The 12,980-nt window shown below is 37.8% G+C and overlaps 1 protein-coding gene across 11 annotated transcripts in view; it reads left to right on the plus strand.

Annotated features, from left to right (window-relative positions):
- Positions 1-12,980, plus strand: part of tpd52l2b (tpd52 like 2b) — a 32,096-nt gene that overhangs the window by 16,146 nt on the left and 2,970 nt on the right. For 4 of the 11 annotated variants that reach the window (XM_084720166.1, XM_084720167.1, XM_084720170.1 and 1 more), the window contains 3 exons: positions 4,325-4,372; positions 9,004-9,105; positions 12,867-12,893. In XM_084720166.1, coding sequence (XP_084576292.1) covers positions 4,325-4,372; positions 9,004-9,105; positions 12,867-12,893 — 177 coding nt within the window. The remainder of the gene's footprint in view (positions 1-4,324; positions 4,373-9,003; positions 9,106-12,866; positions 12,894-12,980) is intronic. The other 7 variants (XM_084720168.1, XM_084720169.1, XM_084720173.1 and 4 more) reach the window with 3 other exon arrangements.

The raw sequence follows: 12,980 nt of genomic DNA on the forward strand, positions 1-12,980 counted from the left end.
ATGATTGGTGTGGTGTTTTTGCTCTGCATTTACAACCTCAATTCCAAAAAAGTTGTGACATTGTGTAAAATATAAATAAAAACAGAATGCAATGATTTGCAAAAACTATTTGACCCATATTCACTTGAAAAAAGTACAAATGGACAAACTGTGTTTACTGACAGCAGTTTTCCAAAGTGTTCCTGAGCCCATGTAGTATCCGTTATACAATGATGTGAGTTTTTAATGCAGTGCTGCCTGAGGGGTCAAAGGTCACAGACGTTCAGTGTTGGTTTTCAGTCTTGCTCCTTACATGCAGAGATTTCTCTGGATTCTCTGAATCTTTTAATGATATTATAGATTGTAGATGGTGAAATCTATAAATTCCTGCAGTTTTGTGTTGACATACCTTCATAAACTGACAGAGCTTTTCCAGGACGCCCCTTTAATACCCAAACATGATACTATCACCTGTTACCAACTCACCTGTTTACCAGGGGAATGTTCCAAACAGGTGTTTTTGAAGCGTTACACATCTTTCACAGTTTTTTGTTGCTCCGGTCACAACTTTGGAACATTTTGCAGGTACCACATTACTACTATTACTACGATTATGACCGAACTACGTCAGGGCTTTCATGCAGTGTTTGGAGTTTGGTTTGTGATCACTGTGATCAATATTTATTTATGGCCCACATTCGACCTGCCACACCACATCATGTTTGAATGCGAGACAATGTAATTACAGGGACGGCTCATGTGACTGCACCTATAGACTAATAAAAAAAGAGTGTTACTACTGTAACAAACTATAATCTCTCTGCTTAGATATATCTTTATTTTCTGTCTTGGTGTCACATGTTTTTTCAGTGTACATGTGACCGTGTCCCTAGATGTGCCATCAAATTGAACATGGTTCAGTGATTTTACACTATCAGCCTGAATTTATATCAGATAACATGTTGCGCACAAACACTCACGCAGTGGTGTGTCATGTGCCTCTGGTCTCCTCTGACTGCCTGCACTCAAACTGAAAGTTGTAATTTCACGTCTCTGGAATGTGACTGTCCTTAAATAGGGGATATATTCTTATATGTAGTTGCCATGTGTCTGCAGTCACTTACACAAGTAACACTGCAGCTGTTTACACTGCTGGCTGTGTTGAGTGAGACACTGACAGTGTTTGGATCAGGAGTCTTGTGACCACCTGTGTTCAAACATTCAGGGATCAAAGTCTCCGCCTCATGAATGTAAAGTTAGATCTCCTGGCTGGCTATGCTTCAGCTATTGTTTTACCCAGCAGTCGGCACACACACATTTCCTCTGTTTTTCTAGATACCGTACAGGCGTGTGTGTGTGTGTGTGTGTGTGTGTGTGTGTGTGTGTGTGTGTGTGTGTGTGTGTGTGTGTGTGTGTGTTTCCAAGTGTGTGTTTGAGCTTGCTTTGTCTCTAATCATGAACAGGCTGTGTTATCTGGTGTTGGATCTATTAACCTGTTTGGTGTTACTATGGGTCTGATTTCCACACTAAAGCATCGACTCTGTCAGCTTTTCCACTAACGGTGTGTTTCTGTGTCATTTTGTCCTCGCCGCTTCCTGTAGGGCTGACACACAATTAGCTGAACACAGTTACAAGTCAGAAGGATATGTAGGGAAACCAGCCTGAAATCAGGAAAACCTAAATTATTGACGTTTGTCAGAAAATGTAATCCATTACTTAATATATAGGTCCTATTACACTCTGAAATTATTTAACAAGATTGAGGATTTAATTGCATTACTTTACATTTGCAGTAAAAGTCATACTTGTTCTTTTCAGTTACTGTTATCTTGTTAATGATACGGTATAAATGTCAGTTAACAGTCTGTTCAAATGTCTGAGGCCTTTTCTTTATCACATTATATGTAATCAGTTGCTTTGACAGTTTGCTTGTGAAATTTGGTCAGTAATTATTGAAGTTACAAAAAATAATGAGTATCTCCATTATCATCCATCCTCATCTGCTTCTATGCGGTTTTCAACCACCTGCACAGTGACTCTGAGCAGCAAACAACACAAAATATTTTCTGTTATAGATGTTGACATCAGGCCAGTCGGAACAGCTAATCATTGTAGACAAATACTTACTGGAAAAAGTAATGTGATTACAGTGATTAAACCTTTTGATCAACCTTTTGATCATGTGACCCCGTGTCATGTCCACTGGTTGTGACCAGTCCATCTAGTTATTTTTCCCCCTTGTTTTATTTGAATTATTTTTAGAATCCAGAAGAAGTGAAATCAGCCAGAAATTGACAAGAAAAAAAAGCATCATCTTGGAATACGTCAGGTTTATTTGGCGACTCTGTGGGAGTCTTGATCCTTAGGTTTGGACCCACTGATTTAGATTTAGATCAGGAATTTAAGTGCTGAAATTTAATAAAATCACTTAAAGATAAGCAGGGAAGGAAATTACTGTTGAAGTTATGGGACAGAATTGCATCAGGGTTGCAAATGTTTCATTTTCTTTAACAGAGGAAGTTGTACACGTTATATCATTAATAACTGATAAAATACAAAACACACATTTTACTCAGTTTAAGGTGTATTTAAACTATTCTACCTGCACATTAATTATATGAAACATTAATTCATGAAGTGTAAAAAAAAAAAAATTAATAAAAATAATAGCAGTATGGCTCTCACCTAGGCCTGAACATTGGCCTGCTGCAATTTTCAAATCACAACAGATGCAATATTTCTTAAAGACAAAATGTGTGTCAGAGTACCATTTTAAATTTAATGTGCTGCAGAGAATCATTAATGTTTTTCACTGAAAAGAAGAACAATAAAGTTATCATTCCCTCTAAATTTGGAAATTATATTGCAGTATTAGTCGTCATAATTGCTAGATATTAGATATTTTTTCAGAATCGTTCAGACCTGCTCTCGCTCCAAACAGCAGTGTGTCAAATGGGGTGCAAGTACTAAGAAGGCAGACCAGACCAAAGATACAAGAGAACAAGTGGTACACAAAACATATATTTTCATATCATATATTTTATTTATGAATCATTAACATCACTAGGTTTGAAAGTCTTAAATCAGTGCATACCGGAGAGACGTTAACCTGATACCATGTTACCCTGTTTTTAGTTAATTACATTACAGAATGATTTACAAATATTTACAGAACTTCAGCCTTTAATGTGAGACAGAAAGAGGAACCACTGTTGTTGTTGTTGTTGTTGTTGTTGTTGTTGTTGTTGTTGTTGTTGTTGTTGTTGTTGTTGTTGTTGTTGTTGTTACAGTTAGAAAATGTGATGACGAGATGTTTTCCCACAGAGCTGGACCTGAGCAGTCTGGTATACTTCCCTTGTTACTGAATAAGTGTTGGTATTTGGACTACAGCTTAATTAATAAATGAACTTGGTGTTAGTGTAGCACTAAATCTACTGAGGAGGAGAGAAGTCTGATTCCAGTTACACAGACAGTCAATGTTCTATACATTTTTAAATAGATTTCCATGTAATTATAAATCTTGAAAATTAATCACATATCTACAGTTTAGATAAACAAATGGTATTTTTAATTGTGCCCATTCTACTCATCCAGTTTTCATAATTTCATAATTTTTTGTTGGTCATTAAGTACAAAATCAAAATTAATATCCATTTTCTTGACAGTCCTCCTAAATCCTCCATAATTTGGTTCTTCCTGTTGAAACAACATCTGATTTTCTGTTGAGAGCTGGACAAAATACCAAATGATTTCTGGTGGTGACAAAAAATGTCACTCCTATGATTTTCCATCATGTTGTGTTATGTTGTTAACGCTGTCATTTCTCCTGTACAATAGAGGGCGACACAGGAGTGGATTTTTACTCCTGTCCCATCCCAATTCAATGATAGAGTAAAAAAAATCCTGTTCCTGTGAATCCACAATCCACAGTCCACACACGCCAGTACACACATTTTTATATATATATTTAAAATGACCTGTTGTTATTATGATTCCCGCTCTCGTTGACTTTGTTCCTGTCGTGTTTTAGTCTCATGATGAGTAGCAAAATTGTCTCGCATCCTGTGAGAATTATGGGAAGTCCCGAAAAATGTCAGTCTCTCCTGTACACCCGTCGAGAAGAAAAACCTTTACCAACTACATCTGTTTAAATGTTGTAAGCCTTAAAAATCCAACTGCACATCCACCAAAACCCTCAAATTCAGTCAGTAAAATGAACATTTTGAGTCTTGTTGAAGTTGGAAATGAGAATCTGTAGGAACTGTACCTCTACTGAACTCTATTGTACTGTATTGTGAGTGTGTGTCTCTTCCCCTGTGTCATTATCCTGCTGTTGTGTCTTCAGATATCTGTCTGCCTCAGCAACTTTGGATGACATTGCCCGCTCTGAAGCGTGAGTTGACCCCTTTCTCTTTTGTGTTCTTGTTTTGTTTTTGTAGATGAGCTAAGCTTTCTTTACATTGGGTTTTCTTTTTGGGGAGTTTTCCTTTTCTTTTATCCATCCTCCTCTTTTTTCCTTTTGCTATTGTAATGGTGATGGTGAGGGTGTTGCAGTACATTTTTTTAAATCTTTTTTTAGTTGTGCTAGTGGCTGAAATCAGGAATTTCACATTTCTCTGCTTTAACATCCTTTTAAAGACCTTTTAAAGTCACACATTTCAAACTTATTTTAGTTTTTCTAGACATGAGTTCTGGATTGTTCTGATTTTACAGATTGATGAAATGGTTCATACTTCAGTAAGTGGTCCTTTAGTGTGGAAGGTCAGCCATGTAAATGGACACAGTTGTGTTTGTTGGTACTCGGCCACACCAGCTTATCTCCAAAATTGTATTTGCTCAGTTCATGTGAACCATCTGCCGCTGAGACTTGATGCGTGTTTGAGTGTCTCAGCTGATCATGATGTTGGCTCTCACTCAAGCTCTGTGTGTGTGTGTGTGTGTTTGTGGTTGTTGTGCGGTGATGGAGTGTTTATTTGTTAGATTTTGCTTGCTTTTTGAGTGGGTGCTTATGTGCATATTTCTGTGCCTTTGTCTGAATGGGGGAACTCGTGTGTGTAGGTGTAGTTTGTCCACACCGGTCAGCATGGTGGAATCCTGTTGGCAGGACAATTTCACAGCTATCCAGTATCCTAAAGGAATAGTTCAGCGTTTTGGGAAGCATGCTCACTAATACCGGCTTTCTGTCTGAGAGTGAGATTAAGAGATTGATACCACTCTAATGTCTGTAAGCATGAAAGTGGAGCTGATCCTGTGCTTGAGACGGCGTCAGAGGTCAGACTTTCCCCGTTGAAATTTCCAACTTCTAATCTCAAAATGTCCCAGCTGCACGATGCCAGAAGTAAAAACACGGCTGACTATGACAAAGTGATGAGTTTCATTGGCAAGAGTTCACTCATTTGAACCCTCAGCAGTGCTGCCTTCTTGCAACATAGAGGAGGAAAAGCAATGGGTGAGGTAACAAATAACACAATCAATAACATTGCGGATATATTAAGGCGTCGATTTAGATGAAGAACAGGTTTTATTATATGAAAGTCTGGTTTATTTCAGGCTTTCTTCATGAGGTTGGGGTAGATTGATTTGCCCCAGTTTTGCAAATAGGAACTCCGACAGAAAGTTAGGAGTTCTGAGTTGTCTACAGCGCAGCATTTGAGTAGGCTACCTTAGCTTATCTTAACATAAGAACTGAAGGGAGCAGTTTGAAACTTTGAACCATCTGACACTTGGAAAAAACAAAAAATTGTATTTTCCAAAATGCTTAACAATTCTTTTGAACTCAGGCTATAAAATCTGTAAATCAATCATAGATTAAACTTTATGCAAGGTCAGTTTGATTCTAAAGAGTATTTCAGTTTAAAGTTGACAAACCTCAGATTTAGAGGAGTGCTCGAAATTAAGGATGTTGCGCTTTCCTTTGGCCTATAGAAATAACACCTGGGACACAAAGATAACTTATAATTTAAAATGAAATCCATAAGTTTTTATACATCATGTAATATATCATTTTAATGGTTAGATTTTTGTCAAAAGCATCAAAGGCTTTGTCACATGCATGCATAGACACTTTAATGGTGTTTAAATTTTAAGTGTGTATAGATTTCCAACCCCATAAACCAATCAGAAACAGGTTTGTATTCGCATGCAGTTTGCAGTGATGTATTTATTGATCACTTAGAAATAAACAAGACACAGTAAGGCAACCAGTTTTTAAAAGAACTGAAAAGAAGTGGCCAAACATCAAGGGTGATTTCAAAGTTTTGTTGAGATAGAAATGCAGCGAAAAACCAGCAGAACTTCAATGGCAAACCAGAGTAAGTCAATGCACTGATGCAAGTTAACTGAAACAAAGTCATTAAACTATATATATTATGTATAGAAGGAAAAAAAGAACTTTGTACAGAAGAACATTTTGGCATAATTGCTGTTAAGTCTGGCACAGTTGAAAGTAGCATTTGGTGCAGTTACTGAGGAAAAAGTTAATTTTGAGCTCTGATTTAGAGTCTGCTGCACCTCTGACCGCACCCATCTGTGAACTGACCATACCTTGAGTTAGGGCTGGGCGATATGATCTAAACTTCAGTTTCATCTGTATCAAATATTATTTTTATTTTTCCAAGATAAAAACAGTATTGAAATATGTTTTTGGACTTGATATGCAAGACAGTTGTTCGTTAATAATAAAAGACCTGCACCGCTGGCAAAGCTGCCTTTGCTATGCACATTCTAAAAATACCAGTGATCCCGCACAGCTAAAGAACAGACATCCATCAAATTTAGCAGTTTCAACAGAGATGGGACAGAAAAGTCTACACACCAGTTCATCTCCTGCTGTTTGTATTTCTCAACTACACTGGAGATGAACGGAGAAACTTTGAGTCAACGCAAGACAGCTGATAGTCAGCTATAGTCTCTGTCAACTGAAAATGACCTTTTTGTGCTTGTGTTAAAGAAATACATATAAATGTATTAAATGTAAAAATACCTGGAGCCCTACCTTGAATACATTTACATCATGGCAGAAAGGTGACAACTGCAGATCAGATCTTCAGCCGGTTTTGGTTTAATCTTTAACGTTATTTGCAGGAACCTGTTTTGCAGCCTGGCAGGAGCTTCAGGCATGAAAAGCTTTAATAATTTCCTTTTAGATTTTTGTTTTTCAGTATGAAATATTTGTAAGCACGTCTAGAACCTGAAATATGCAGGTCAGATAAGAGTAAACAGGAACTCCTGCAAACTGCAGACAACAGGAATGTAGTGAAACCAAAGAGAGCACATGGCAACTCAGAATCACTGAAGTAATGTATTTAAGCAGGACTGAAAATGACACAAATTCACTTTTTGTTAAAGGATGCCTTGTAATTCTAACCGAAGATATCTGAATACCTACACAGTGAGTTTTGTGGGTTTTATCTTAAGTAGTATTTGGCAGCAGCTCACAAATATTTATGATCCAAGCTGAACAAACTGTACTACACCCAGCCTGGTACACAAAACAGCTCCTGCATTAGGCAGGACACTGATGTGAAATTGTTTCAAAGCTCATGCAGTAAGTAGTGTAACAGTATGGTTGTAAGTTGCTGTTATACTTCTTAGGTCAGTTGTAATTTCATCCATTTGGCTTCGTCCTGTTAAAACATCATTGTCCTCTCTTCAAGCTGAAAACGTCCCCTGTCTGTTTGCAAAGTGAAGCGTCTTCATCTTTTTTCATACCTTCATACCTTCCTGACAGTTGACCAGGGTATATGGTATCAGGTGGTATTTGTGCAAAACTGTCTTTAGAAGCTACAGTTTTTATTTACTGACAAACCCAAACCTAAACTGTACGTTTCCGGTGGCGCCGCTGTTCGTACTCAGCCAGACCGACAACTTCACTGCTCACGTTTACGTTTATCATCGGGACAAAAACCCAAATACTCCCAGGGCAGAGGCATTTTTCTTCTGTTTTAGTTAGTCCTGTAACTTTATCCCCCAGATGCCATGTTTGTCAGTTTAGCTGTATTGCAGTGCAGAGACTGACACCTGGTGGTGTAAGCTGCACACTACAATACAGCGTCTATCTATTAGTTTAATAGTAAGAGGAGCTTCTGTATTTAAGATGGTATTGAAAATCATACCGTCTGGATTTCTTGATACCCTGGTATACTGTCATACCTCTACCGCCCAAGTTTATCTTGATATATGACCACACCTTAAGAGACAGGTTTGACAGCTTCAGTGTTTGATTTTTGCCATCATCCGCTCTCTTCCATTGCTCTGAAATAAACAGACTGTCACCATCCAAAGTCCTGGCTGCAGTGGGACATGCTGAATCATACCTGCCATTAATACTGATGGGTCCGTCTGTGTTTCTGGACTCGAGGGTATTTCAGGAGAAGAATCTGGACTGTACTCTGAAACTAACTCTTCTTCAATACAGTGAACTCTAAATAAAAAGAAAACTCTTCTGTTTGTTTTACAAATCATTTCAAGCTGTTAAATTTAAGGGTTTCCAGCACACAAATGTTGGTACATTTAAAAAAGCATTTAAAAAGCAAACAGAACATGTAAAAAGGAGGCTGGTGGCTTCTGTCTTCACACACCAGCCTCTTGGCCCTTTCACTGACCATTTCTCTTGAATACTAACCATTGAGGTGGTGAATACTGGACGTCTTCAATAACTTAAATCACTGTTAGCTTTTGTGTTCACTGTGGTCAAATGGTCTAATTTATCTCCTGTCTTTTCTACCTTCCCCTCCCACTACTCTCCCATCCATCTGCCTTGTTTTTTCATTCTGTCGCTCCATCCATTTTGTTTTTCTGCTCTCTCTGTCCTTTTTTTCATTCCTCTGTCCATCCTCCTCCTTTCTCCCGTCCCTTCTCTTTCTCTTCTCTCTTGTCCCTCCCTTTTCTCCGTCCCACATCTTCTTTTCATTCCTCTCCAACCATCTGTCCTCCTCCCTCCTGTCATTGTTCTCTTTCCATTCTCCTGTTCCCACCTTTCCTCTCTCCCTCCGTTCTTCCATCCGTCCCACCTCCTCTGTGCAGATACAAGAAGACTCAGGAGACTCTCTCCCAGGCAGGACAGAAGACCAGTGCAGCTCTCACCACAGTGGGCACGGTCATCAGTAAGAGACTGGGTGACATGAGGTACGATGCTTCAGAGCCAAAGCGGCCGACACTCTGGCCAGACTACAAGAACAAACGAGCAGAATGGACGGTGTTGAAACAGAAAGATCCCAACACCGGTTTATCACACAACAGATCCATAGTTATTCTGGGACACTGAGTGAAGTAGATAGAAATTTGAACTTCTAAGCCATAGACAAATGATAATATAGTCTACAAAAGCAAATTAATTCAGTCCATTTGTTACTTAAAGCGGTTTTACTATGCTTTCCTTTATATTCTCTCACATAGGTTTTAAATAATTAGGTAAACATGTAAAAGTAATCCCTGTCAGCAAAACTGCCAACTCGTCATGGATTTCCTAATTGGTCATCTGCTCAGGACAGAGACACCGGTAATGTGGTTGATGCATTTCATGGCATCTTCTATTACCAGTGATGAGATGGAAAACAAAATGACAGAGCGGTAAATGCAGCTCCATCCGAATAACCAGGTTACTCTGCCTCCATGTGACCATCACATCTCAAATATGATCAAAACCAGGACAAGACTCTTAACCACAGTACTTCTCATTAGTTAGTTTGAAGTCAGCTGAATTTTCAGTTACTGTAATACTGTCCACTGCTCTTTTTTTCTTGTAGTACTGAATTAGTCTCATTTTGCTCCTGTCCTCTAACCAAAACTAGTAGTGCTGTAGACCCTGGTGTCTAGTACATTAGTTTATTTATTTAACAGCTTGATATGTCATTTTACTAACTTAAGGGATGGTTGAATGTGATTGAAGTTTTTCATTCATACCAAATAAAGACGTGAAGAAGTTGTTTCTTTCAGAGATGTACATCAGTAAAGTGAGGGTCCACTGGTATGTCTTGGAAGCAAAAATTTGAATTGAAGACATATCCTTAGTAAATTTGGTTTATTTTAAAGTAGTTGGACCATCCCTTTAATGTAGACAACCTTTTCACCCTGGAATCACACTCTGTAGTGTCTTTATTTTGCTTTTTGAGAGTCAGTCAGGTCAGACAAACAGCACCAAGCATGAGAAAACATTGATCACAAGACGTGATTCCTTCAACTGACAGAGCAACAATTCATGAAGTGTGATTGAGGGGTGAGATAGAGAAAAACAAACAGACTGTATGAAGATGCACGAACCACTGACTACTTTCACATCTCTGATGGCGTCTTGTTGACTCTGTAATTATATGAATGTTTCCACTGATCCACCCACATTTGCTCTTCATGCAAGAGTGTGTGTGTGTCAGGAAGTGTGCTGACAAATGTGTGTGTACCTGTTGTTTTCTTCTTCACTGACTTCTCGTATAGTATATTCTTCTAACATCATATTTCAGCAGTTATTACCTGCTTTACTCATTGTGTGTCTGCACTGTCTGTCCCTGCATGATGCATGTTTTACATTTCTTAACCTGCAGTTTCCTCTGTAGCTGTGAGTCATACTCTGATATGATTTTAATTCTTGTTCTAAATGTCCATATTTTCCTCCATGATACAAGTTCAGAGCAGATTGTGTTGCTACAACAAGAATCCCAATCACTGCTGTTACTTGGTACACATAATGTTTGTGGACGTGAGACAGAGTAAACACATGGAAGCCCATTTCTGCCAATGATTAATAAAAAAAAGATCCTGTAGGTCAGTATAATGAGAAACTTGAGTAAGTATTTTAAAATAATAAGTTCTGATTTATCTCTAAATACTTTGTATCTCACAGTAATAAGATAACTAGACTAACTCATTACATTGAAAAAGTTTCTCATTATTTTGAGATGCTTTGTTATTTTAACACAAAGTACTCTGCAATCAAGATATCAACACTTTTGTTAACAAAGACATCAATCTGTTTCTTAAGGATATCAAGATACTAAGTCATTATTTTATTGCTCCAGTAACATTTTATTGAAAGAAAACCAAAAACTACAAATAAAATGTAAATGGAGGGTTTGCCCCCCCCCCCCCCCCCCCCCCCCAATCAAAATTAATTAAAACATGAATAATTCAAGTTGACTTAATGATAGGGAAGCACTGAGAGGAGAGGGAGAAGAAGGGACTGCCAGGTATATTTTTTTTTTCCTAGTTTGAGGAATATCTTCATCTCCTGTAACTGAGACGATGATGAGGGGGGTGCAGGGGACTTCAAAAGAAGTAATATCCTTCTGTGTGCAAGAAAAGAACTGAAAGCAATAATCTTCAGCTGCCTTGATGTGAGATTTTCAACTGATTCTGGCGCTCTAAAAATAGCTGTCCCTACACCAGGCAGGACCTCAACCCCCATGACTGACTAAGTCATTATTTACACAAAGTTTCTTATTATAATGACTTCCCGGATCTTTTTTTTTCTCCTATCACTTTGGTGGAAATGAGCTTCTATAAGGTGGTGCTGGAGCTGCACATTAATACATCTCTAACAATACCAAAATATTAAGAATAACAGCTCTGTGCTTATTATCACACAGTGGCCTTTATTAGCTCAGTGGCAGAGAGAAAACCAGGCCTTTATTCGAGACAGGCTTCTATTACAGACAGGCCTTTATTCCTAATTTCCTCTGTTTCCTACTTAATGCAAACTGAAAACTTCCTCCTAGTTTACCTTTTGTCTTGCCTTGAGTGAATATAATGTCCATTTCCATTACACTAATTTTGGCTTTCTGCGATGTTTAAATTGCAGGAGGTTTGATATGTTAAAGGCAAAAGGGTCATCAAAAAACTAAAACTTAAAAACTTAAATTAGTGAATGTCATGAGGCAGAGACGTCCTGTCCTACACATCATTCTTCATTTGGTACAGATTCCTGCAAAAAATCTCACTGTAGTCATTTTAACATGTTTGTCAATCAGAAAAAAAGAGTAATGATGTAAAAGTAATCATTACCTTTAATATTGCAAACCATATCACTAGTGTAGTATCAGTCAAAGTAATCACAGTTAGATATTTTTTCACAATCGTTCAGCCCTATTTTAATGTGGAAAAACATCAGAAATAACTAAATGGTCCCAAGTAACTTCAGATTTTTTAATTGATGTGAGCCAAGTGAAAAGAGTAACAACTTTTTTTAATTGTTTTTTTTATTGCTCTTATTTATTATTCCGTTTTCATATATTTTTTTAGTTTGTTACTTAGATTTTTTTGTTTTTCCCCTCGTTTATGTTTTATTCCTGTGTATTTATCAGTACTCTGGGCTCATGGATGAAAAGTATTATTCATCCCTACTTATTGGAACTGTGTATGGACACTGAGGGGCCTCATAAAGACATTTATTCTGTTTAAAAGTAAAATAAAAAAGCAGCAGAGAGTGAAACACGATTCTGTTCTACTGATTATTTGGCGTTTGGCCACGATTTGATTACTGGCTTTTATACGAGAATTCATGGTAATTTAATTTGAATCTAGTCTATTGAACATCATTTCAAAACTAGATGAATATAAATCTTATTTCAGCTCATCTCGGTGTAATCGCAAAGTAAAACCACACTGGTATGAAGATAAACATGAGTATCAGGCTGCTGACAGAAGAAACAGTGATTTAATGCTCCATCCTTTGTCAGACAACAAACACCTCTCTGCTCTGTTTCCTAAATTCAGTTGGGTTTTTTTCCTCCCTTCTTCCTGACTCCCCTGCTGATAACGTTGCTGAGTGTCTCCCCTGTGTGTTGTCCCTGTTGACAGTGTTCTGGTTTTTGTGTTTGTGTGCTGATGCTGCTGCTTGTGGCTCACACTCTCTCTCCTTCTTGTTTTTTAATCGCTGCCTTTGGTTTGACCTGCAGAGCTCTACCTTTCTCTAATTCCTTTAGGTAAGACTAACATGTCCTGTTAGAACAAACAAGACTTCAGTCTTCACAGTTTGGACTGAAATATTTTTAGACATAAAAACATTTAAC

Source organism: Lutjanus erythropterus, chromosome 6, assembly GCF_056507025.1.
Source record: "Lutjanus erythropterus isolate fLutEry1 chromosome 6, fLutEry1.hap2, whole genome shotgun sequence".
Classification (NCBI taxonomy): domain Eukaryota; kingdom Metazoa; phylum Chordata; class Actinopteri; order Lutjaniformes; family Lutjanidae; genus Lutjanus; species Lutjanus erythropterus.